The sequence below is a fragment of the Hemiscyllium ocellatum genome, chromosome 1 (genome assembly GCF_020745735.1).
Source record: "Hemiscyllium ocellatum isolate sHemOce1 chromosome 1, sHemOce1.pat.X.cur, whole genome shotgun sequence".
In the NCBI taxonomy this organism is placed as follows: domain Eukaryota; kingdom Metazoa; phylum Chordata; class Chondrichthyes; order Orectolobiformes; family Hemiscylliidae; genus Hemiscyllium; species Hemiscyllium ocellatum.
Window position 1 is genome coordinate 148,193,121 of NC_083401.1, and position 27,596 is coordinate 148,220,716.

A 27,596-nucleotide genomic window follows, 5' to 3' on the forward strand; every position below is an offset into this window, starting at 1 on the left:
TCCTCCTCCCTACCTTTTATCTTAGCCTGCTTGGCACACTTTCCTCATTCCTGAAGAAGGGCTAATGCCCGAAACGTCAATTCTCGTGCTCCTTGGATGCTGCCTGACCTGCTGCGCTTTTCCAGCAACACATTTTCAGCTCTGATCTCCAGCATCTGCAGTTCTCACTTTCTCCTCCAGTATCTCTTACCAATTTTTCCAGGGTGTTCTCTGTGCGTCTCACCCAGTCCTACTCAAAGCTCAGGGATGAACCGAATATCTTAATCTGTATCTGTGCTTTACTACAAGGAGCACTGAAAGCATGGAATTAACAGCTCCAACAGTCTTTACTCCAATGAGGATGTGAGAGAAATTACACTGTAATAGGACAGCTAAGCCCACTCCTCCATCAACTGACCTTCCCCTCAAGCTGTCAACACACCCCTCCACAATTGCTTTGTTGCAATTATTCCTTGTCAGTTGTTTTGCTCTGGTTTCAGTTGGATGCTGCTGACCATTTTAAAGGCAAATAAATGTTTGCAAATGATATGGTCTGACCGCTGCATGATTATATTTCTAGGTCACTAATTTCAATGGAGCGCTGTTAGACATCAAGTGATGACACAATGAGCACTTTCATTTGTGCATTATCAATGGATGAGTGTAAATGAAAGCTGCTGAGCATAGAATTATGTCAAGAATTTCTAGCAGGGTAGGTCTCTTTTTCTCTTGAAACAAAGAGGCTGGGAGCTGAGGTCGTTAACTTGATAAAAATTTTGTCAGAGTAGATGAAGAAAGACTGTTTTCACTTATGGGAATGAGCATAACTGGGGCTGCCATAACTGGGAAGAAACATTTTCATCCAAAGAGTGGTAAGAATGTAGAATTCACAACCACAGGGAAAGTCTAAGTGAATAGTATAGATACATTTAAAAGTACACTAGATAAGTATATCAGAGAAAGGGGATAGATGCTTGTGCTGGTAACATTAGTGTTAATGGCTCACTGGGTATCATGCCTTGCTATACCTGAAATTGTCACAAAAGTTAGAGTTTAAAATTCACATTTTATCTAATTTTTGGACACAGGTTGACAGAAGCATGGACCAGGTTCTGCACTTAACAAGAATTACTTTTTTTTTACAAGTAATTAAACTCTAGCTGTAAGTAATCTCTCATAAACCATTAGCATGTGCCACTACAAATTAAACTCTAATCCCCTTTTAATTTCCTACTTACACATACACTTTCAAACAGACAGGAAGAAATAAGTTGTGGGTAAGGGAAAACTGGGAGATAAGTCAGAAGTTCCTATTCATGAGTTGCTGATTTTAAAATAGTTCTTTCTCATTTCAGCCCACAAATTTGCAAATAACAAAAATAAAAATAAACTTTCTTTACAATGGGAAAACAAGTAAAAATATCTGAATAAACTAATTGCGATGAATGTGGCATATATTCTAAGTCATTGTAAAAGTCATGTAGTCAGAGTTTGTGGAAGGAATGCCAAGTGTCAAGTACTTTGATATGGTAGCACACATCACATGGTACAAAATACCACGTAGGTGCTGGCAGATGACTTTGTTTCTGGTACAAGGAGAACGGTTCATGTTCCACCAAAAGACAAAGCTTGATTATTTTGTTGTAAGTATCTGAGTGCTTCCCTCTTAGTCAACTATTTACCTCTTTGGCCTTTTGTAAAGACTTTGCTGACTGAGTGAGATCATTAAACTTTCAAACAGGTGAGAGATAGTTGGGATGTTAGAGACTATACTCGGTTACAACCATCTGTTCTCTGTATTCAGACAATGGTGTTCCTCTATGCTCTAACTTAGGACTCTATTAGGTCTTTTATACTAGCTTCTTTTTTCCCTATGTTGCATAAGCCAATTTGCTATTCATTACAATATACCAATCATCGCTTTAAGTACATGCAGTTCTGCAAATAAGCAAGTTAATCCAGTGCTCTGCTTTCTTCCTCGAATTTTCACTCCAGTTTGCACCTCAATACCAATCTGGTTTGGTTCAATACCAGTGGCCATTTCTGGTTTATTTATGCATCAAATGAAAAAGCAGTGATGTCGCTGGCAAGCTTGGTATATACTTTTCATTCCTACTTGCCCGAGATAGATGGTGAGACATGTGGTGCTGGAAAAACACAGCAGGCCAGGCAGCATCCAAGGAGCAGGAGAATCGTTGTTTCGGGCATAAGCCCTTATGCTCGAAACGTCGATTCTCCTGCTCCTCGGATGCTGTTTGGCCTGTTGTGTTTTTCCATCACCACATTTTTCAACTCTGGTCTGCAGCATCTGTAGTCCTCACTTTCTCCTAGATGGTGAGATACCTTCTTTAACTACTGGCTGCTGTTTGATGCAATCTATCTCGCTAATTTTATGGAATTTCGGGCAAAGTCAACTTTCTCAAATTTTGGCAGCAGTAACTCCTATGTTGGCTCTCTTATACCCAGTATATCAAAGAGCCAGGAGTTTAGGTTTAAGACCATGAGGCTTACATTTGGGAGCACCCATTTTTGCTTGCAGCCCATCCATCATATACCTCTCCTATACACACTGACAGTGGGGATGTGGTGGGGACAGATTGTTCTTCCTACTGCTGAACCTCTGTTCAGCTGTGTATTTTTAAGAATGACTTGACATCTTTGGCAAAATGATACATTTAGCTCCACTTTTTAGAGATCCAAGAGCCAAATTTTGAGGCTGTTTTGCAGGATTATCCCTGACTTGGATTTCCTATAGCTCAAAATATATTTCTGAAAAAGTAATATTTTACTTCTATATTGGGGTACATTTTACATATTTCTGTTCTTCACTAAATGCCAACTGGTGTGGTCAGTGTTCCAAAAAAAGACATTTTTACTTATGTATTGTAATCCTCCCATTTGGAGTTATTCATTCATTTTAGCTCAGACCTATTACAATAGCAAACAGAATTCCTAGTTGCATATATTTCCTAAACATATACATAATGTTAATTTGCTGTAAAAACACTATTGATGATTCTCCCAGGTTAGTTGCATTGGGGTCTTTGTTGAACAGAAGTAAAGCTGTAAAATAAGTAGAATTAAAGTGTGAATTTAAATATAACTAACAAAACTATTCACTTTATTTAGAGAAAGTGGATAATTACTAATATTTTTTCATTGCTATGACTTTATTGTTTGTTTCTAATTTGATTCAGGTACTTTAATCTGGCATCCAGTCTGTAAACAGGCTGCCAGGGCAGAAGAAAAGCAGAAGGTAAGGAGAAAGAAACATTATAAAATCTGTTATTAACTTTTTAAAAAGTATCAATATTCATCATTCCCTACTATTTCTGTTCAAGTCTAAAAATTTATTGCTGTTTATTAGTTCTGCCAGAATTTTTTTTAGAACGTAGAACATAGAATAGTACAGCACAGTACAGGCCCTTCAGCTCTCGATGTTGTGCTGATCTTTTGTCTTAATCTAAGATCAAACTAACCTACATACTCTTCATTTTACTATCATCCATATACCTATCCAAAAGTTGTTTAAATATCCCTAATGTATGTGACTCTACTACCACCGCTGGCAGTGCATTCCACATACCCTCCACTCTCTGTGGACAGAACCTACCTCTGATATCTCCCCTCAACCTTCCTCCGATCACCTTAAAATTATGCCCCCGCATGATAACCATTTTCCACCCTGGGAAAATTCTCTGGCTATCCTCTCTATCTGTGCCTTTCATCACCTTGTACACCTCTATCAAGTCACCTCTCATCCTTTTTTGCTGCAATGAGAAGAGCCCTAGCTCCCTCAACCTTTCTTCATAAGGCATGCCTTCAGTCTCGGCAGCATCTTGGTAAATCTCTTCTGCACTCCCTCTAAAGCTTCCACATCCCCTCTATAATGAAGCAACCAGAACTGAACACAGTATTTCAATGTGGTCTAATCAATGTTCTATAGAACTGTAGAATAACCTCACTGCTTTTAAACCCATTTCACCTGCTCATGAAAGTCAACCCTTTCAACTTAGGCGGCAACTTTGAGGGATCTATGGACATGGATCACATGATCCCTCTGTTCCCTGACATTGCCAAGACTCCTGCCTTTAACCCTGTAATCTGCAATAAAATTTGGCCTTCCAAACTGAATCACTTAACACTTTTCCAGGTTGAATTCAATCTGCCACTTATCAGCCCAGTTCTGCATCCTGTCAATGTCCCATTGCAACCTACAGCAGACCTCCACACTATCCACCACTCTGCTAACCTCTGTGTCATCGGCAACCTTACTAACCTACGCTTCCACTTCCTCATCCAAGTCATTTACAAAAATCACAAATAATTGAGGTCCCAGAACAGATCCCTGCAGAACACCACTGGTCACTAAGCTCCAGGCTGAATGCTTTCCATCTCCTATGCAAGGAACAAGAGGATGGCCAGCCAATTCTGTATCCAAACAGCTAAATTCCCCTGTATCCCATGCCTCCTTATTTTATGAATGAGCCTACCAAAGGGAACATTACCAAGCGCTTTGTCAAAATCCATTTACAGCACATCCACTGCTCTGCTGTCATCAATGTGTTTTCTCACATCTCCAAAGAATTCAGTAAGGCTTGTGAGGCATGACCTCACAAAGCCATGCTGACCATCTCTAATCAAACTATGCTTTTCCAAATAATCAAAAATCCTGTCTCTCAGAATCCTCTCCAATAATTTGCCCACCACTAAGATTGACTAGTCTCTAATTCCCAGGGTTATCCCTATTCCCTTTCTTGAACAACGGAATAATATTTTGCTACCCTCCAATTATCTGGTACTACTCCATTGGACAATGAAGATGCAAAGGTCATCGCCAAACGTGCAGCAATCTCTTCTCTCACTTCCTGTAGTAACCTTGGATATCCGTCATGTTTTTCTAAATTTCCAGCACATCCTCCTCCTTAACATCAACCTGTTGAGCACATCTGTCTGTTTGATGCTGTCCTCACAAATGACAAGGTCCCTCTCACTAGTGAATACTGAAGCAAAGTATTCATTAATGACCCCATTCCCCACCTCCTCTGTCTCCAGGCAGAAGTTACCACTACTATTCCTGATTGGCCCTAACCTCACTCTGACCATCCTCTTGTTCCTTGCATAAGTGTAGAACACCTTGGGGTTTTCCTTAATCCTATCCGCCAAAACTTTTTCATGCCCTCTTACAAGGTAAGCTACCTTGCAAGTTTGAGCCTTGCTTCCTCAAACTTAACTAAGCTTCCTTCTTCCTCTTGAATAGATGTTCCACATCCCTTGTCATCCAAGGTTCCTTCACCCTACCATCCCTTCCTTCCTTACCTCAGTGGATCAAGCCTATCCAGTTCTTGAAGCAAGTGCTCCCTGAACAACCTCCCCATTTCTGTTGTGCATGTCCCTGAGAACATCTGTTCCCAATTTATGCTCTACAGTTCCTGCCTAATAGCATTGTAATCCCCCCTCCCCCAATTAAATACGTTCCCATATCGTCTGTGCCAATTAAATACTTTCCCATATCGTCTGCTCTCATCCCTCTCAATGACTGTAATAAACTTCAGGGAGTTGTGATCACTATCAATGAAATGCTCTCTCACAAATGGCCTCCCCTCTAGTCAGCCTATCTACATATTGAGTCAGGAATCCTTCCTGGACACACCTGATGAAACAAAGGAGGTTTCACTCAATACTAGGGAAGTTGAAGTCACCTGTCACAACAGCCCTGTTACCTCTGCCCCTTTCCTAAATCCGCCTCCCAGTCTGCCCCTCTGTTGCTTTTGGGGGTGTAGAAAACTCTCAATAAAGTGACTGCTCCTTTCCTGTTTCTGACTTTCACCCATATTTTTATTGATGATTTTAAAGTTTTGCAATGTCATTGATGATTTATCTTCGAAAAGCATAAGACACAGGAGTGGAAGTAAGGTCATTTGGTCATTGAGTCCACTCTGCCATTTAATCATGGCTGATGGGTTTTTCAACTCCACTTACCCGCACTCTCCCCACAGCCCTTAATTCCTTGCGAGATCAAGAATTTATCAATCTCTGCCTTGAAGACATTTAATGTCCCGGCCTCCACTGCGCTGTTTGGCAATGAATTCCACAGGCCGACCACTCTCTGGCTGAAGAAATGTCTCCTCATTTCTGTTCTAAATTGACCCCCTCTAATTCTAAGGCTGTGTCCACGAGTCCTAGTTTCCACACCTACCAGAAACAAATTCTCAGGGTCCACCCTTTCTAAACCACGCATTATCTTGAAAGTTTCTATTAGATCTCCCCTCAACCTTCTAAACTCTAATGAATACTATCCTAGGATCCTCAGCCATTCATCGGATGTTAGGCTTACCATTCCAGGGATTATCTGCGTGAATCTCTGCTGGACAAGCTCCAGTGCCAGTATGACCTTCCTAAGGTGCGGGTGTCAAAATTGGACACAGTATTCTAAATGGGGTGTAACTATAGATTTAATAAGTCTCAGAAGCACATCGCTGCTTTTATATTCCAACCCTCTTGGGATAAATGACAATGTTACATTTTTTTTTTAATCACGGACTCAACTTGCAAATTAACCTTAGAGAATCCTGGACTAGCACCCCCAGATCCCTTTGGTACTTTGGCTTTATGAATTCTCACCATTTAGGAAATAGTCCATGCCTGTATTCTTTTTCCAAAGTGCAAGACCTCGCATTTGCTCACATTGAATTTCTTCAGCCATGTCCTGGACCACTCTCCTAAACTGTGTAAATTTATCTGCAGCTCCCCCCACCTCCCCTCTCTTCCCCCCCCCACCACCACCACCACCTCAGTACTACCTGCTGTCCACCTAACTTCGTATATCGGTGAACTTCGCCAGAATGCCTCCCAGTCCCTTCATCCAGATCGTTAATATATAAAGTGAATAGCTGTGGCCCCAACACTGAACCCTGTGGGACACCACTTGTAAACATTTGCCATTCCGAAAAAGAACCTTGTACTGAACTCTCTGCCTTCTGTCAGACAGCCAATCCTCAATCCATGCCAATACTTCACCTTGAATACCATGGGCCCTCACCTTACTCAGCAGCCTCCCGTGAGGGAACTTATCAGAGGCCTTTTGGAAGTCTAGATAGATAACATACACTAGGTTTCCTTGGTCTAACCTACTAGTTACCTCTTCAAAGAATTCTAACAAGTTTGTCAGGCACGACCTCCCCTTACTAAATCCATGCTGGCTTGTTCTAATCTGACCCTGCACTTTCAAGAATTTAGAAATCTCATCCTTAAAGTATTTTCTCTACAACTGAGGTTAGGCTAATTGGCCTATAATTTTCTATCTTTTGTCTTGATCCTTTCTTGAACAAGTGGTTTACTACAGTGATTTTCCAATCATCTGTGACTTGCCCTGGCTCCAGTGATTTTTGAAAGATCACAACCACCGCCTCCGCTATTTTCTCAGCCACCTCTCTCAAATCTCTAGGATGTAGCCCATCGGAGCCGGGAGGTTTATCAATTTTTAGACCTTTTAGCTTTTCTAGCACTTTCTCTTTTGTAATAGCTACCATACTAACTCTGCCCCCTGACTCTCCTTAATTGTTGGGATATTACTCATGTCTTCCACTGTGAAGACTGACACAAAGTATTTATTAAGTTCTTCAGTTATTTCCATATTTCCCATCACTAGCCCTCTTGCATCAATTTGGAGCAGCCCAGTTTCTACTTTTATGTCTCGTTTTTCTTTCGATACATAAGAAACACTTTTACTATCATTTCTAATATAACTGGCTGGCTAACCTTCATATTTGATCCACTCTTTCCTTATTTCTGTTCTTGTTATCCTCTGTTTGTTTTTGTAGTCTTCCCAATCTACTCTCTTTTACTTTGATACATTTCCTGACTTCCTTTGTTCAGCCATGGCTGTCTAATTCCACCCCGCCCCCCGCCCCGCCCCAATAATCTTTCTTTTCCTTGGGATGAATCTCTACTGTGTTCTCAATTACATCCAGAAACTCCTGCCATTGTTGCTCTACTGTCTTCCCCACTAGGCTCTACTTCCACTTGATTTTCGTCAGTTCCTCTCTCACACCCTTGTAATTACCTTTATTTAACTGGAACACCATTACATCTGATTTTGCCTTCCCTGTTTCGAACTGCAGACTAAATGCTACCATATTATGACTGCTGTCTCCTTACTTTAAGATCTTTTATAAAGTCTGGCTCATTGCATAGCACTAAGTCCAAAAATGCCTGCTCCTTTGTGGGCTCCATCACAAGCTGTTCCAAAAAGCCATGCTATAAGCATTCCATGAATTCCCTTTCTTTGGATCCACCAACAACATTATTCATCCAGTCCACCTGCATATTGAAGTCCCCCATGATCACCGTGACGTGCATTTCAGACATGCTCGATCTATTTCCTGGTACATCTTGTGCCCCTGGTCCTGACCGCTCTGTATGGTTTTTTTGCCTTTGTGGTTCCTCAACTCCATTCTCACAGACTCCACATCATCTGACCCTGTGTCATTCAGTGCCATAGATTTAATTTCATTCTTAACTAACAAGGCAAACCCGCCCCCTCTGCTCACCTCCCTGTCTTTTCGATCAAATCCTTGGATGTTTAACTGCCAGTCCTGAACGCTTTGCAACCACGTCTCTGTGATGCCCACCACATCATAATTATTCAAGATGATTTGTGCTGTTAATTTATGTACTTTGTTGCAAACACTACAAGCATTCAGGTAAAGTGCCTTATTGCTAATTTTCTTATCCTCATGATTTCCAACAACTCTAGTAATATGTCCTAAGTAATCCTTTCTTTTTGCTTCATTCCTAGTCTGCCTTGAACTTCAACTCTGCACACATGCTAACCTGCTGCTTCTCTTTCTACTTGACTCCATACTCCCTGTTGCTTTCCCTTTCCCTTCTCTCTGACTCGCAAGTTTAAAGTCCTAGTGACCAACCTATTTATCCTTTTTGCCAGAACACTGGTTCCAGATCGATTCATGTGGAGACTGTCCCATCAGTAGAGATTGCTCTAGTTCCAAAACTGATGCCAGTGTACCATGAAATGGAATCCCTCTTTCCCACACCAATCTCTTAGCTATGTGTTTACTTCCCTACTTTTCTTATCCCTATGCCAATTAGCATGTGGCTTGGGCAGTAATCCAGAGATTGTGACCCTCGAGGACCTGTTCTTCAAGTTCCTTCCCAGTGCTTGATACTCTCCAAACGGGTCCTCCTTCCTAGCCTTGCCTATGTTGTTAGTGCCAACGTGGACCACAATAACTAGATCCTCTCCCTCCCACTCCAATATCTTTACAAGCCTCTTTTCTTAAATAAGAGGCCCAGAATTGTTCACAATATACAGTTGTAGTCTGACTGGCTTCTTATGTAATTTTAGCAAAAACTCCCTACTTTTCTATGCCATTCTCTTTGAAATAAAGACCAACATTCAATTTGCCTTCCATATTACCCACTAAAATGTTTTGCTATTAATGAACAAGGACTCCCAAGTCTATCTGTCTTTAGCTTTCTGTAGTCTTTGTCCATTTCAGTAATATTCACTATCTGTATTCTTTCTGAAAAGTGCATAATCTCACATTTTCCCTCTTTATATTCCACCTGCAAAGATGTTTGCTCTCTGCACACTTTGTATTATCCTTACCATTTGCCTTGCCACCTACTGTTTGCATCATCTGCAGACTTGTCTATAGTACATTCACTTCCCTCATGCAGCTTATTAATGTGTTGTAAATATCTATAATGCCAACACCGATCCCTGGGTACACGACTGGTTACAAGTCACTATTCTGAAAATGCCCCTCTTACTCCACTTTGCTGTCTTCCATTAGTTAGCCAATCCTCTGTCTATTCTAAGAAACTACCTCCAACACCATGAGTTCTTACCTTCTTCAGTAGCTTAATTCATGGTACCTTATCAAGCATCTTCTGAAAATTGAAATATACCCACTACCTATCCTACTTGTTACCTTTTCAAACAATTGTAATAAGTTTGGCATGATTCTCCTTCATGAGGCTGTGCTGAGCTTGCTTGATTTTATTGTGTTTCTAAATCCTTTGCTATTGCATTTTTTTTAACAGACTCTAGTAATATCTCAGTGATGTTAAGCTACTTGACTAATGATTTTTTTTTGTTAACCCTCCCTTTTGTCCTGCCAATAATGCCCCTCGGTTGGAATAAGTGTGTTACACAGGCCATTCGGCCCATCAAATCCACTCCGCCCATTCAGTCATCGCTGATCGGCATTTCAGCACCACTTACCCGCACTCTCCCCGTATCCCTTAATTCCTTGCGAGATTAAGAATTTATCAATCTTTGCCTTGAAGACATTTAATGTCCCGACCTCCACTCTACTCCTTGGCAATGAATTCCTCAGGCCCACCATTCTCTGGCTGAAGAAATATCTCCTCATTTCAGTTTTAAATTGACCTCCTGTAATTCTAAGGCTTTGCCCATGGGTCCTAGTATCCCTGCCTGGTGAAAAAAATTCTCAGCGTCCACCCTTTTTAAGCCATGCATTATTTCATAAGTTTGCAATCCTTTGGGACTTTTCCAGAACGTATCAGATCCAAGGAACTTATCAGCCTTCTGGCCCATTAATTTCTCCAGTGATAGTTATTGTGCTCATTTCCACTCTGTCTTGTGCCCCATGATTATTTAGTATTTTTGGAGGGCTATTAATATCCACTACCATCAAGACCGATGCAAAGCATTTATTCAATCTTCTGCCATTGCCTGTTTCCCTATTGTTATTTCCCCTCCTTCTCTAAAAGGCCTGTTGTCACGTTGACCTTTCTTTTCCTTCATATAAATTTAAAGAAGCTCTTACTGTCTGTATTTATGTGTCTATTTTTTCCCTTTTGTTTGTTTTTTTTGGCTTTTTTAATTTTCCCAATCCTCAGGTTTACTAATAATCTTTGCCACAGTGTATATTTTCCTTTTAATTTAATACTATCCTTAACTTTCTTGGTTAACTGTGATTGGTTTATCCCTTTTCTAGCAACTTCCTTCTTCATCTTTGCTGTGAGTCATGAAGTATTTGCTTGAATATTTGTCATTGTTCCTCACGCATTTCTTCTGTTAAATTACTTTGCCAATTCAGTGCAGCCAACTCAGCTCTTGTCCCTATGTAATCAGCCTTATTTAAGTTTAGCACAATATCTCTGACTCAAATTTTTGCCTCTGGAACTGAATGCTAAATTCTGCCAAGTTATGGTCACTGATACTCATTTATTAAACCTGCCTCAATGCACATTACGAGATCCAAATTAGCCTTTTCACAAGGTTTGTGAAGGTTTGTAGCTCAGGTTGAGGTTCAGGGTATAGATTTGCTCACTGAGCTGTAGGTTTGATATCCAGACGTTTCATTACCTGGCTAGATAACATCATCAACTGATGATGTTAACTAGCCAGGTAATGAAACGTCTGGATATCAAACCTACAGCTCAGCAAGCAAACCTACACCCCAAATTAGCCTGATTGGATGTACGACATATTGATCCAGGAAACTGTCCTAAGTACACTCTCTACACTCTCAATTCTTCCTCCCAGCTGCCTGTGCCAATTTGCCAATGACTACCACAGGTAGACTACCACTGAAGTACTTTTGTTTCTCTCTACTGTATGTCTTGATAGCTTTAAAATTTAATTATATCATTTATTTCAAAGCTATATTTTGTGAAGAAAATACAAGGAAGAAATATGATTTATGATGTACTTCACGAATAAAACATTCAATGTGATTTCTGCTTGGGATTTACACGATGATGGATTGACCAAAACTCCTGAGCCTTCAAGGATTAGAATAGAATTAGAATCCCTACAGTGTGGAAGCAAACCCTTTGGCCCAACAAGTTCACACCGGCACTCTGCAGGGTAACCCACTAGACCCATTCCTCAACCCTATGTTTACCCTGACTTGGCAATTTAGTATGGTCAGTTCACCTAACCTGCACAGCTTTGGATTGTGGGAGGAAACCGGAGCACCCGGAAGAAACCCACACAGACACGGGGAGATTGTCTGTGTGGAGTTTGCACAGTCACCCGAGGCAGGAATCGAACCCGGATCCTGGCAGCTGTGCTAACTACTGAACCACCGTGCTGCCCCAGATTATCAGAATCAGAATGTGACCTTGAATAATTGTGAAGTCAGGAAACTACTACTTCATATGAAAATTAAAGCATTACATTTTGAGTTTTAATTTTCCATATATAAATTCTAATTTTGATATCTGTGTTCCGTATAAAATATTTTGCCTCTAGATCACTCATACTTCTTCTGAGAGTATCACATCTCCTCCGGCCTCCAGTGCCTCAGGATCACCAAGCCGTTTAATATATGTGAGTTTATTCAATAATTTTCTTTAGACATCAGATATTCATATTAGACATCAGATATTACTGAATATCTCCAGTAATGCCATAACTTGAATATACATTTTTCAATACAAATGAATACTTTGAAAGTTGGTACATATAAGAAATGGCAGAGTAAATAGAGCAAAGTACACATGGGACAGAAATAATTATCTCCCAATAAGGAGATCCCATGTATCAAATCAGTATCTTTCTTTGTAGTGAATGTTGTGACTTGCCACATATGGAATGCTATAAATCTCAGATGGATTTTCTAGATATTTAAACATTGAATGAGACAATACAGCCTTTTGTGTGCGTTTGAAGGTGTACGCAAACCTAGCTACCTATCTTGAACTGAGTTGGGGTTGCAAAGAGTGATGATTATAAAATCAAGAAACTAAAACATCCAACTCACAAATACATGCTACTTTTTTGAGTGAATTAATTTCTTAAGCAAGTAATAAATATGAAACTAACAAAAATATTTGTTTGCTTAATAATTACAGGACACCTTATTAATGAAGGTGGATTTCAGATAAATATACCTGTATCATATGACATGACCTCAGTGCTTATATATTTTCAAGTCAAAGTTCTTTTGATTTTGTCAGATATTTAGGTCACCATCCTGAAGCTGTACTCAAATTTCACAAATATTATCTTGACTCTTGCCTAGATGTTTCTGAATCAATAATAAATGCTTAATGGTCCACCATGAGTTTGTTGGGCCTCCTTGTTTAAAGTTTATTGCCACATCCTTCAGTTATAATGCCACTCAATTTGGTTTGACATGAGGTGGTTGAGGAAAAAAAATGGTGGGGGCAATGTTCTCAATGATTTCTAGTACTGAATGCCATGTTATGAAGGATGTTATTATGAGCATTTAATGTATGCACTGAAATAGGCAGAATACAGCAATTCAAGATCATGACAGCCATTAGATAACATTGATCTAACATCACCTAACCTGCACATCTTTGGACTGTGGGAGGAAACCGGAGCACCTGGAGGAAACCCACGCAGACACTGGGAAAATGTGCAAATTCCACACAGACAGTTGCCCGAGGCGGGAATTGAACCTGGGTCCCTGGCACTGTGAGGCAGCAGTGCTAACCACTGAGCCACCATGCCGCCCCCCTTGTGCCTTCATTTAACGAGACTGTAAGGAGAAGCCTGAGAACTATAGACATGTGAGTCTGACATCAGTGGTGCAGAAGGTAGGATTTACATGCATTTGGAGAGGCAGGGAATGATTAGGGATAGTGAGCAGATTTTGTGTGAAGGAACTTGTGTCTCTCAAAATTGACTGAATTTTTTGATGGTGTAAACAAAAAGATTGAGGGCAGAGTGGTAGATGTTGTTTAGTTGGTCTGTAGTAAAGCATTTGATAAGATTCCACATGGTAGACTAATTAGTAAAGTTACTTCACATGAGATTCAGGGAGAGCTTGCCAATTGGATACAAAATGGGCTTTACAATCAGAGACAGAGGGTGGTGGTACAGGATTGATTTTTGGACTGGAGGCTTGTGACATCATTGTTCCAGAGGCATTGATACTGGGTCCACTTTTGTTGGTCATATATGTAAATGATTTGATGAGAATATCAGAGGCATGGTTAGTAAGATTGTGAAAGATACCAAAATTGATGGTATGGTCAACAATGAAGAAAGTTTTCTAAGATTACAAGGAAATCTTGATCAATGGATAGGGTAAATAGGCAACGTCTTTTCTTTGGGGCCGGGGAGTCCAGAACTAGAGGACATAGGTTTAGGGTGAGAGGGGAAAGATATAAAAGAGACCCAAGAGGCAACCTTTTCACACACAGGGTGGTACGTATATGGAATAAGCTGCCAGAGGAAGTGGTGGAGGCTGGTACTATTGCAAACTTTAAGAGGCATTTGGATGGGTATATGAATAGGAAGGGTTTGGAGGGATATGGGCCGAGTGCTGGCAGGTGGGACTAGATTGGGTTGGGATATCTGGTCGGCATGGACAGGGTTGGACGGAAGGGTCTTTTTCCGTGCTGTACATCTCTATGACTCTATAATTGGGTCAGTGGGCTGAGGAGTGGCAGTTGGACTGGATCCAGGTCTTCGAGGCCTGATGTAGCAGTGGTGTCCACAGTTACTTGCTCCCACATACGTCACAGAGTTTACTTGGAGGGCTTCCCCACAACTTTGCTTTCGAGCCCCTTCATGGAGACCTCTGCTGCTTTGGAGAATTTAGGAGCCCTTTTTGTGGCTTACTATTGTGTTACTGGGGTTTCTTCCTGCTCCTGCTCAGTTGTTCTTCAGGTAATTAAATGAGTTGATATAGCCTGATTTTTTTATCATTAAAAGCTGTTTGTTGGCTTTAAGTAAGGAGGGTTAGCTATAACTTCTGCCTGTCTCACACAAATTTGAGCTTCCTGTTGAACACGTAACTGCTTAGCAGTGTGTTTAGTGCTGTATGAACATCACAATCTTGGAAGTGAGCAGATAGCACAAAATTTGCATGCTTTCTGCAATACTTTGAGTACAAGATTTTATCCCACATCCCTTTCAACCGGAATTGTTGATTTTCTCGTCATATTTTTAAACGTAGATGTAATTAATGACACGAACACACATGTCCTTCTATAGAGTGCTGTTCAAGTGTCTTGAAAATCCATCGGTTACAAATTAATCTTGTGAAAGATGCTTTGGCCAGATCTTCCTGTCTTTGGAACATTGGAGAGCAAATGTGTGACCCAAGATGTGTGCTGGCAGTTAGTGGACGTCTTGATGTGATGACTTCTATTCCCCCAATCTGATTCAATCCTCTGAATATTCCAAATGTCACCCTCTCCCTGACCTTACGCAACTATGTCTTATGACCATGTTAAGCTCCAAACCCTGCCCCAGCAAACCTGACTACTTCCCCTAATCCACCTATCCACTCATCCACTTTACCAACCTGCCACTTCACTTATCCACCCACTATCCTACCCACCTGCCACTCAACCCACCCATCTCCAGACCATTGCTCACTTACTTCATTCACCCAATTCACTTACTTGCCCTACTACTCGACTCATTTACCCATTTATCCATTCACAGATATTGCTGTAAAAAGGTGTGAGGCTTTGTCTCCCCATGTCTACTGCAGTCCGATGGAGCACCAAAAGATGTTGCACCCTACATTGAGAGTCATAGAGCCTTACGTATGAAAACAGACCCTTCGGTCCAACTTGTCAATGCTGACCAGACATCCCAATCTGATTTAGTCCCACTTGCCAGTGTTTGACCTATATCCCTCTAAACCCTTCCTATTCATATTCCCATCCAGATACCTTTTAAACTTTGTTTTTGTACCTACTTTCACCAGTTCCTCTGGTAGCTCATTCCATACATGCACCACCCTCTGCATGAAAAAGTTGCAGCTCAGATCCTTTTTTAAATCTTTCTCCAGTCACCCTAAGCCTGCGCCCTCTAGATTTGGACACTCTCACCTTCGCAAACAGACCGTGGCTATTCACTCTAACCATGCCCTCATGATTTTATAAACCTCTATAAGGTTCTCCCCTCAGCCTCCGCTGCTCCGGGGAAAGAAGCCCCAGACTATTCAGCCGCTCCCTCTAGCTCAAACTCTCCATTTCTGGAGAATTGGATGACTCAGCAAGAAGTACACACCATTGTTGATTTGGAAAATAAAAGCAGCACTCCAGTGATGACTCCTGACCAGATCTATGCACACACATTCAAGAAGACAACTAATTCAATGTAAAGAAAAGGGGGAGGAATTTGTATATCAGCGGAGAAGAGCCTTGCAGCTAGTGTCATGTGGCACTGCCTCCCATGTGGAATCAACATTGTCTGGTTAAAACATAGAAACACAGTGATGTGAATGTCTGAAAAATGTGTGAACTTAATTATTTTTTTTAAATTCAAGTTGAGATTAATAGCCATTTTTACTTGAAAATGTATGAACTCTGAAATTACACTGTGATACTGGTATACAAAGGCATCGAGTATACACAATCATCTTAATTCTATCTTCCAGCTATTTTGTGTGATATTAATCTTTTTATTTTAAATAATTACTTGTGTAGTTCCTGCAGAAATTTTCACCATTTTTTTGGACATCTGTACTTGGGAAGAAGTTCTGCTGAGCAATTGCAATTGGTTGATACATTGCTAAGTAACAGAATAATCTGTTCTTAAAGATATTTAACATAATTAACACCAGGATGTTACCAGGACACCCTATAAAGTCCCTGCATGATTTTAGATTCTGGAAACTTAATACAGTCCTAATATAGAGTGTAGTCTTAGTACAGAGCATTGAAATGAGATGTTTGCCTTATCTAAACTGGATGTGTTCCCCCCTGACTGTGTGGAGTTTGCACGTTCTCCCCGTGTCTGCGTGGGTTTCCTCCGGGTGCTCCGGTTTCCTCCCACAGTCCAAAGATGTGCGGGTCAGGTGAATTGGCTATGCTAAATTGCCCGTAGTGTTAGATAAGGGGTAAATGTAGGGGTATGGGTGGGTTGCGCTTCGGCGGGTCGGTGTGGACTTGTTGGGCCGAAGGGCCTGTTTCCATACTCTAAGTAATCTAATCTATGAATGAAGTTGAATCCTGTAACAATGTTGCAGTATTTAAACATGAAAAGATTAACAAGAGACATCGTTCCCAAATTTACTTGGAGTTGTTCCTTTTGCGTTGCCATAACTTTGGGTCAAAAGCATTCTGAAAAATTGTCTACCTGCATAAACAAAACTTCCACTGGACTTAGAGCAAAGTTGTAACAATGGAGCAGCAGCAACTTGAATAAATTCATGACCATGATATATATAATATAGCTAAGTAATTATTTATGCAACATATATACTCAAAAGTCTCTTGGCTATTCATTTCAATTATTTCCTTTGAAACTAAGCTTTTCTTAAAAACATATTAGTGGTCCAACATTTTGAAACAGTTATCTGTCTACTTTTATTCCTCTGTTTTCTTCAATCCCTGATCATTATCTCTTGTATCTTTCTTTGTTCTTCCTTTCTCAGGCCAAGCTAGATGATGAGATTCTTGACTACAAGGATTTGGCAGCTCTTCCTAAAGTTAAGGCCATTTACAATATTGATCGTCCTGACATGATCTCCTATACACCGTATATCAATTACTCCACTATTGATAGGCATAGACTTGGGGAGGTACTGAACAACTCAGCGGTCCTGAAGAGTTCTTGAATTTGAAAATTTTTTAAAGATGAGGTTTGGATTTTTATACTGGACAGTTCCATTGCACTTATTTGAACAATAATTCATGATCGTGCTAATCAATTAGTAAAGCAATTGTCTTGATGATGAACTAACACAGAATGCGCAAACTAAAATTATCAGGGACAGCAGATAACTGTCTCATGATTTTTAAGATAATATATCAATGCAGATAAGGATAAATTTACCTTTAATCTGCTGTATTTTAAAGAACCAGCTGCACTTCTCTTCAGAGGAAGTCTGTGGGAATTGGCATATTATGCCATACTTTTTAAAATTGGCTGCAAATTTATATGTTGGTTATTTCCGACCAAATTCAGAACAATAATTAATTGAATGTTTTGCGCTGTCAGTTGAGCAACTGTTGTGTAAAGTGAGCCACATTATGTGGCTAAAGTTGCCGTGACATTCCTTCTCATTTATCTGTCCAGGACAAATCCATGCCAAAGAATCCCTTTGTTCTACTCATTATGTAAAATCAGTTTTGTTTTGTATACCTTCTGAATTAGTACTCTTTTAGGCTGTCATTCCACTAAGTTTGTTTTTCTTGTTTGCTGATTAGATGTTCAGTATTTGTGTAAGTATTGCATAAACAAATGCTTCAATTTAAAGCTACTTTATGTACTTCTCAACTCTGACTTCATCTGAAATCAGGACAGAATTTCACTATCAACTCATATCTGCTTTCACTGTGGCTTCAAAGTGTACTTGTTGTGATAAGATGTGTTAATTGTGAAATACAGTCGGCTATTAGCTTCTTCCATGAAAAGAGCCATTTCAAAAAGAGCTTTTGTCAAAACAGAAATGGTTCAATTATAAGAGGAACTTGTCTAATTCAGATAAAGACCAACAAGATGTTTTAAAGAAACTTAATGCAAAATTCTGCACAACCTCTGGCTTGTTCATTCATATGCCTACAATACTTAGCAACATAAAGCTAAGGATCTAGTTAGATGCAAAATTTAATTAAGGGGTATACAAACTTGAAATTTGCAAATGAGGACAGTGGCAAAAGCCTTTTGAACTTGATATGTATGCAAATAAGTAGCAAAGGCAGAGCTGTGTTCTCTTTTAATTCTTACCTTAGAATCTTTGATTGGATATTTGACAAGTGTGGAAACTCTGGTAACTTTTTTAAAGTTCAAGTAGGATTTTTAAAAATAATCTGAGGAGTCTAGTGACTCTTCTCAAATCTCATCTGTTAGTAACAAAAAAGTTATCTTTTAAAATGTTGCAATTGTTATGCTATATTTTCTGTGTCTAATGTTGAAGAACATTTTCATTAGCAGCATGTAATCTAGAAGGAAGTTTTTGGAATTTGTGATCTGAGACATAGTTGTGTGGGGGTTGGAGGGGGTGGTGGTGGTGTGGAGTGGGCAAGTGTTTAAAATCCTACCTCCACAATGAGTGGGAGAAGTTTGGGGAATACTAAATTTAAAGAAAGCCAGGTAATACAATCACAACTGCCACAAATACATCAACCATTTGTGCAATGTTTGGTAGAATGATGTGTCCAAGTACCATTCTCAAGCAGCAAGATGCCGGAAGCATTAAATTATATTCCATGGGATACTTTCAAATCTGAATTGCATTTAATGATAATTGGCTGGATTTCTGAGGGCTCAGGAAACCCAGCAACTAAATGGAATTCCACATTACGTGGATTTACAGGTTTTCTTTGGTACCTAACTGTATCATCCACTCTTTCATTAGTATTAGAGCCATAATATTCATTGTCTGGCCTTAGCTGTTACCATCCTATGCTACTAAGTCAAACAGTGATCAGTAGTGATTGCTGTAACATAGCTGGCAGAACACCATGGTTCTGTACTTCAAATTGTAAAAGATCACAATACTATCTACAATTTATGGACACCATTTGATACCTCTTGGTTATTCTTCAAAACGTTTGAGAATCTGATGGCCTAAAGAAAATTGAAAATCAATTTTGACTTAAATATATTTATTTTTAGAATATAGTGTATTCAAATATTCAAGGTTTTTTTGGAGTATTTCTTTCAAAGACTATTGAACTTCATTTAATCATTCAGCTTTGTTTCAACTAAGTTCCTTTTTTTTGAGTGTCTCCTGTTATGATTCAGAGCACTTTATACCGGAATTCGTTAATTTACTTTACATTCTACAATTTGTTTTAGGAATGGCATAAATAAAATTGTTGCACTATTTATTGTGTACCAAGCTATATTATAGTACTGTATTCTTGCAGCTATTCTGTGTGTTTACTTTAATCTAAGAACAGTTCTAAGAGCTAACAAAATATATTTCTTCCTTTTCCTAGTCACATCGACTGCTTTGCTCAACATCAACTGAGGTAAACGTTAGATTCTTCCTTTTTGTATCTTTTTTTTGTCATCATAGAAGTGAAAAATAAATGATTTTTGGGGAGGTAAAGCATTTGTTTTTCCCATACCCAAGCTATAACATGTACATTCTGGTCCACTTCTGCTGTAATTTCAGTAGGATGATTGCAGAAACCTAGTCTTGAGTTTTAATCTACTGATATAACGCCTGAGTGGCCTTTTAGAATACAGAAAGGTCTGTCTCAAACTTACCAGTAAACATTACGAGGAGGAACAACATCCAACATCACCATTTTCAGACCCTTCAGTCTATTTATTCTGGTTCAGACATGAGAATTAGAGGAAATACTGAAATGCATTCAGACTTCTGGATTAATTATTGAACCTTGTTACATTCACTCAAAATATGCACTTGTACTCTGCTGTGAATTATTTTTAGCAATAACCTGCAATCTAAGAAGGAAAGACACTTTAAATTAATCAAATAAATATTACTCAATGCCCTTGAAAATATTTGTATGAAGTTTTATCAAGCAAGGAGAAAACAAAAATTATTTCATAATTCTTTCTTTCTTGGAAAGCAGTTTACAATTGGATTTGGAATTTTCTGTTCAAATAAAAGAAAATAGGAGGCCATTAACAGAAATGGAAGGATACCAGTAGAATAAAATTGGTAACATTTTACAATGGTAGGTGATATGCTTCACTGGTATATTATATGGTCGATAAAAGTCAAAATATATCCCAAAGGTCTCTGGAAACATGATAATGCACAAGAATTATGTGCAGGATTATTTCCTCTGGAAATTGTCATAATTTGAATTTGTTTAAAAGAAAATGTAATGAGTCACTGAATGTCACAGCACAATATAATGCGATTGTGCTGTGATGGGCATGTTTTCAGATTCCCTTGCAACACAGACATTTATTCCCAGTGTAAAAATAAGCCGTCAGTCTGATAGTCTTATTGTGAGTGATATTGTTGGCCTGATTCAATAAATAAGAATTATATAAGATGAGGCACAGAACTAATCATGTGAACTTTTATCATGGCTTTAATGATTACAAAATGATGTACTTTGAGATGCAGGTTTTTCCCCTTGAAAATATAGGCAGTTCCTTGAATTGGGTCAGTTGGAAACTAGGGCACTTTTACAATGCTAATTGTTCAGTACTTTTGTGTTCTATTTACTTCTTTTGACATTACAACTTCCTTGAATACTTTCAAAGTGCACATTTAGTAAGCCTTCAAAGTTCAAGTATGCAGAAGAAGATTAGTTCATTTTTGATTCCACAAATGCATTTTTTGAGCAATGTTGTAGTGTTTGAAAAATGTCAAGACCATAAATTGGAAAATGTCCAACTCATTCTGTGTGTGTGTGTGTGTGTGTGTGTGTGTGTGTATATATTTAAATGTAGAAGGGCAAAACTAGATGATGTCATCAGATTTGTTTTGTGAAACACTAATGAAGATTTAAATTCTGATTAACTGCCGACAGCATCAATAGGAAGCTGATCTAATACTGATAACCTCAATACAATAACTTAACAAATCCTTAGTCCCATATGTTCATTGGACAAATTCTTTTTACCTACATACACAATGCCATTTTTATTGAAAAAAGAGTTATGGAAACTTCCAGTCCCTGCTGCTTTCTCCCTGACCTCCTGACCAATTGCAGCCTTTCTGCCTGGTCTGAGTTTAATGAGCAACTAACATTGACAGTCAGTAGTTTCTGCTGCGCCTCCATGTTAATTATAGTACAACCAATGAGTGCTTTCTTCTCATGCTGCATATGTTGACATTCCTTTTTTAAGTTTGGCTTTAGGTGTATAAGAAAGACAAGAAAAATAATTTTGATTTCATGCCTCATTTTTAACAATGTATAAGCTTTAACATTCCTAGCTTTTGCTGTGATTTACAGAGGGATTTATGTAAACTTGCTGTAAATAATTAGATTTACTAATTGGACACCTTGTATTGCATGTTGGCATAAATCTACACATCAGGTGTGGCACAATTTAGTTATATTTGTTCCGTTACAGAATCTTACCTACATAAATATCATTGCTTTTCAAATTCCGAATTAAGTACTTTGTAAACTTTATGACAGATTTAATACAATGCTATTCAATTTTGCTTGATTATTAATTTCTTGATATTATACTGAATTTAAAAACAAAACTATGCTAAACATTTACGAGTCATTGCTACTGGGCATGTATAAATAATTACTGGGTTAAATAACAGAGTAATTCTAACAGTAGCAATATGGTTCATCATCAATCCAGGTAATTGATTTGCTGATTCAGAACAATGTGGAGTTTTTGAAATGCATTAATGTCAGGTTTGAAGATACTACCAAGCTGGGAAACAAGAGCTCTAAGGCCAGATATATAAACTTCTCCATTTAAGCTACCAGTCATTTTATTTTATTTATTTTATTTATTTATTGTCATTTGTCTTTTGTGACAAGATACATGTTATATTGTCTTGCCACTCTCTGGTGCCAACTTAAAACATAGAAAGGTAAACCCAAAACATAGAATGTGAAGGCAGAAAAAAGAAGAAATAAAGAAAATGTGTTCAGCTTTACTGTCCTTCTTGCAAAGTGCTCTGCCATGGGCCTGGTGGCCAAGAACGAGTCCCCACTGGAACAAAAGTTGCCACTCTTTGGCGCCATCTTATCTCCACCTTGGTAGATGATGCCAATTCAGGCCTCACCGATGCCACCGGATACCACACTGGCTCAAACTTGAATCTGCCAACACCATGAGTCTGCTTTGGTCCCACCTTGCTAATATAGTCACTGCAGATGCCACCAAGTCCAAACCTCCATCACTGCCTCCATGAATCTGAGCTGGATGCAGATTCCACTTGGAAGCCATATGCACCTCTGCAAAAGCAGCCGTGAATTGGCGCCATAACTGCTTATCAATAAATAAACCGACAGAAACCCAAACATCCCTCTGATGCCACTATCACGGGTCCGTGTTGCAAAGCCTACTTGAGTCCATACTGTTGGGCCCATTTGCCGATGCTGTTGTCATGACTGATTTCTTTAGCTAGAGGTAAATAAAGTAAAAGAGAAAAACAAAAGAAAGAAGAAAAAAAGAAAAGAGAGAGAAATAATGAAAAGGGGAGCAGACGAGGCCTGGACTCAGAAGCCATGCTCCACCGCCATCTAACTGGAATTGAATTTAGTGTCATTCTAAGTTGATGAGATAAAACCAAAATAGTCAATGGGCAGTTGAGATTGTTAAGAATCATTTTAGTGTAAAATACATATGTATTGGATTCTAGTTTACATTTATAGATGTCTAGTCAGTACTGCAAATAACAGTCAGAACTTTGAATTCACTCATAACTGATTTTGAATCCAATATTCCAAAATATAAATGCATTTTTCTTATTTGGTTGGGGCTAAATATGTTGGGTTAAAATAGTATCCTTGGATGCTGTAACCCCTAAATACAGAATATTTATATTATTCTAGGACAAAATGAATAAATTTGTCAACTGTAACTTTAAAGAAAGAACATCTGATCAAGTCATAAAGTTATACACCATGGAAACAGACCATTGGTTCCAGCTCATCTTTACAGCGAATTTTTGAAAGTTAATGTTACAACAGAACTGCTATAATATCAATTAATTAATTACTTACATTACAATGTACACAACCAAAACACACACTATCACGTCTTGGAGTAATCTTGCTTCTTTTTCCTGAATTGCATTTAAGGAAAATGTGCATTTTACATTACACATATTTTGTTGATGCAGTGATAAAATAGTGTTGCATCAAATATATTCATTAGTAATTGACCTGTTTGATAAATACACCCAGAAATTGTCATCTGAATTGACACCAGCAGTTGGCTGCTGTTTGCTTGATCTAATCACAATTGGTTTGCAAAATTTTAAAAATCAATGTTCCCACCACTCTAGTTGTATCCAGAACAACAAAAAAGGAAACACAACGAGACCTGGTTTTGCAAATGAGGTGGGAAATATGTATCAAGGTTTCAGTTGGGGAACATGAAGGGAACAGTGATCATGTCATAAAGTTTGGGTTGGTTATAGAAAAGGAGCAATCCAAAATAAAGATGATGAACTGGGGGCAAGTCATCTACAATCGCATAGAAATGAATGTTAGACAAAATATGAGCTGAACAATGGATGTCTTTAGATTGGAAACAGTTAAGAGGAGTGTATTCCTTCAAAGGTAAACAAATCCAAATCATTAGCATTGATGAAGAAAAAAGAGTGTGTGTAATGACTGGCAATTAACATAATAGGATAACAGTGATCTTCCCTTTATATGCCTATCAGACCATAGGGCTGCTCTCTCATTAGAAGAGATGACTGGTGGTGGGTTTAACCTGAACATCACCACACCCCAGACAAAGGTAAAGGTGGGACTTTCATGGTAACCTCAGCTAGTGCAGGAATTGAATCCATATTGTTGGCATCATTGTGCATCAATCCAGCCAACTGAACTGATGGAATAATAGGGTAGTATGAGGAGGGATTGAACTGATCAGAGAAAAGAATGAGATTTTACACATGGAAATGGGGAACATGGTTGAGGGTTTAAATAAATACATTCCCACAACACTCAATCATTCAGGGGGTTGAAATTGATGAAGAGGAGGTATTGGATAACCTGTACTGAATGTTGATAAGGCACCAGGAACACATGAGGTAAATCCAAGAATACTGAGGAAAGTTGGAATGGAAACTAGAGCCACTAGCCATAATTTTCCACTTTCTCAGTACTGCTAGAGAGTTTCAACAATACATCCTTGTTCAAAAGAGTGTGTGAGGATAATCCTAACAAGAACAACAAAGTCAATTTAACCTCCTGTATTGGGGAAGCTTCTAGAAATGATAATTTGAGGCAAAATTAATAAGCCTTTAGCCAAATGTGAGCTAGTTAGGGAAAGCTTGAATGAATTTGTTGAAGGTAAATCATATTTAACCAACTTAATGTAGTTCTTTGAGGCAACAGAGGCGTTTGAGGAGGGTAAGATTTGAGTTGTATATGGGGGCATCTATTTGATAAAGTTCCATACAACAGACTTGTGAATAAAGTTAGACCTCTTGGAAGAATGGGCCTAGGAGTAACAAGGTTACAAAATGAACAAAAAGAACCAGTTCTGAAGAAGGGTCACTGGAGGTTACAGTGATGGGCAAGGTGTGTAGTCATTGGAGGAATTTGTGATCAAAGATGTGAATGTTAAAATTGATACTTTGTTTAACCTGGAGCACGATTAACATAGGTACAATAGTGAATGGAATTCACTGCAGATTGAAGTATAGACAGTAAAACTTTGGATGAATTTGTGTTTGTGGAGAGTTGAATATGAGAGCTTACACATTGCAAGGAACAGTCAATTCTGGAGAGAACGATGGTATAAATGAGGATTTCAACAGCAAATGAGCTCAGGCAGGAATGCAGTTGGATGATGTTAAAGAGATAATAGCAGGTTGTCTGAATGAAAGTTGGGGTGTGGCAGGGGTCAAGTATAACAAGGTTATAATCAGTCCTCGACCTCAGGCTATTGCCATGGTGAGGAATAAAGTTAATAACTATTTCACTGTCTGTGGCTAGGCTTTAATCTTCCCCAATACCTAGTTGGAGCACTATGGAATGAAGCTATAAAATATCAAATTGATGGATTCAGTTTCACTCTATTTTTCCCTTGTTCTTTAGAACTGCATTAACACTTGCATATTCAGAATTGAACTGCCCCAAGTAAACATAACACTTGTAATCACTATTAACTTTGACCCAATGCAGGATACTGACTTCTGCTAAACAGCACATACCTAGGAATCCTTTTTTTTCCATTACAGGATGAACAGGAAGGACCAAGACAACGTAGAGCCTCCAGCCCTGGATCTTTTGGGTCTCTTGGTTATGGACGTTACACACCAACATGGTCTCGTTCACCCCAGCATTTCCATACACCAGGTAATAATTGCCCTTATTGCAGTGTGTCCTATCATAAAAAGGCAGACACTAAAATAAGCTTTCCACTTGAAATATTTGAGATTCATGAACACTTTGATTACCTTATTCAATGGTTGATCTCACATTCTTTCTAGTGTTGTAATACTACAACTGAACAACAACTTGCATTTATATAGTGGCTTTAATATAATAAAACATCCCAAAGTGCTTCACAGGAACCTACTCAGAAAAATAGAGGAATACCAAGTCAGAGCAGGAGTCATTTGAACAGGTGATCAAAATACTGGTTTAAGAACTATGTTTTAAGGACTGATAGGAAGTTGGAGGAGTCTAGGAAGAGAATTCCAGAGCTTAAGATTTACACAGCTGAAGGCATATTCATCAAGAAAATGCAAGAGATCGTAATTTAAGGAACACGAGTTTTTAGTGACTTGTAGGAATGGAGAAGGCTACGGAAATTGAGGGATGGAATCTTAAAATTGACGTATTCATGAACTGGGATCCAGTGCGGATCAGCAAGTGCAAGCACGGTGGGAGACTGGTACTTGGCTTTGGATGACCTCAAACTTATGGGAACTAATTAGAGTCATAGTTGATGGAAGGTCATCAGAAAACTTGTGGAATTTTCAAATGTGGAGGTACCAAATTCACGAGTGAAGACTCCAGCTGAAGATAGAATGATGTATGGGCAGGGCTGAGTGATATTATGGAGGTGGGAATCAGCAGACTTGGTGATGGAAAGGATATAGTGCAGGAAGTTCAGGGCAGCACCAAATAGGGTGGCAAGGTTGCACAAAATTGGACAGCTTTAGGATAGAGTTATAACTGGAATTGTTGCAGAGGAATTGGAATGCGGAAGAATGAATAACAGGTGAAAAATACATTGATGTATTCACAGATGGCCATAACTATGATTGAAATGATAGCAGTAGAGAAGGTTTTTGAGATGACAAGTTCCTGGTAAATGTATAAAATTTTAAATACTCCGAGGCCCTGAGGAAAACCTTATAGCAAATACAAGGGGGCAAGGATATTGGTGTTGTGACTTTGAGTCCAAATCACAGCTAGACAGTTACCCAAGAGGCCTTGTCAAATTTCATGTCCCAAGTTCAGTATGAATCCACTTCTAAAAAAGACATAGTGGACTTGGAATTTTAACTCTGTTTCTTTCTTGACAGATACTGTCAGACCCATTGAGGTTTAAAAAATCATCTGTATTTTTCTTTTATTACATCTTTCTAAATTTAATGATTAGATTTGATTTATTTCAACTTGGTTTCCAGGCCACAGAGACGCAGTTTAAGAGGCCGGCTAGCTCTCAGCACTCGCTGGGGTGCTGAGTGGAAATCAGTTAGATATAGGATGAAGTTTGGGGATTAGTGGGACATTAGAGGCTGAGGACGATAGTTAGACAGTGGAACTCCCAAGGTGAGTTGGACGTCAGAGGTGAGATTTCGGATTAGAGGTTTGGGGGTGACAATATGGTCAGTTAATCAAGAGAGTTAGATTGTGGATGGTTATTGTCCGGGTAGCTTGGGGTACTGAGAGGAAACAGATCTGCTCTGTCAGCCTTCAAGCACTGCTGGAAAGGTGCTTGACTGTTTCATCTAATCATTCATGACTTGTTTCTGCTGCTGAGTTCTCCAAATCCCAACAAATCTACTGGGAGATGTTAAATTTAAAGGTCAGTGATAATCAACTTATATGGACCCATTTGACTTTTTTTTAAAGATATC

General features: G+C 39.0%; 1 protein-coding gene across 1 annotated transcript in view; it reads left to right on the forward strand.

Moving 5' to 3' along the window:
- The window catches only part of ablim2 (actin binding LIM protein family, member 2), a 393,205-nt gene that overhangs the window by 220,396 nt on the left and 145,213 nt on the right, over positions 1-27,596 (forward strand). The window contains exons 8-12 of the mRNA XM_060832673.1: positions 3,177-3,235; positions 12,230-12,307; positions 17,346-17,492; positions 19,858-19,890; positions 25,743-25,860. Coding sequence (XP_060688656.1) covers positions 3,177-3,235; positions 12,230-12,307; positions 17,346-17,492; positions 19,858-19,890; positions 25,743-25,860 — 435 coding nt within the window. The remainder of the gene's footprint in view (positions 1-3,176; positions 3,236-12,229; positions 12,308-17,345; positions 17,493-19,857; positions 19,891-25,742; positions 25,861-27,596) is intronic.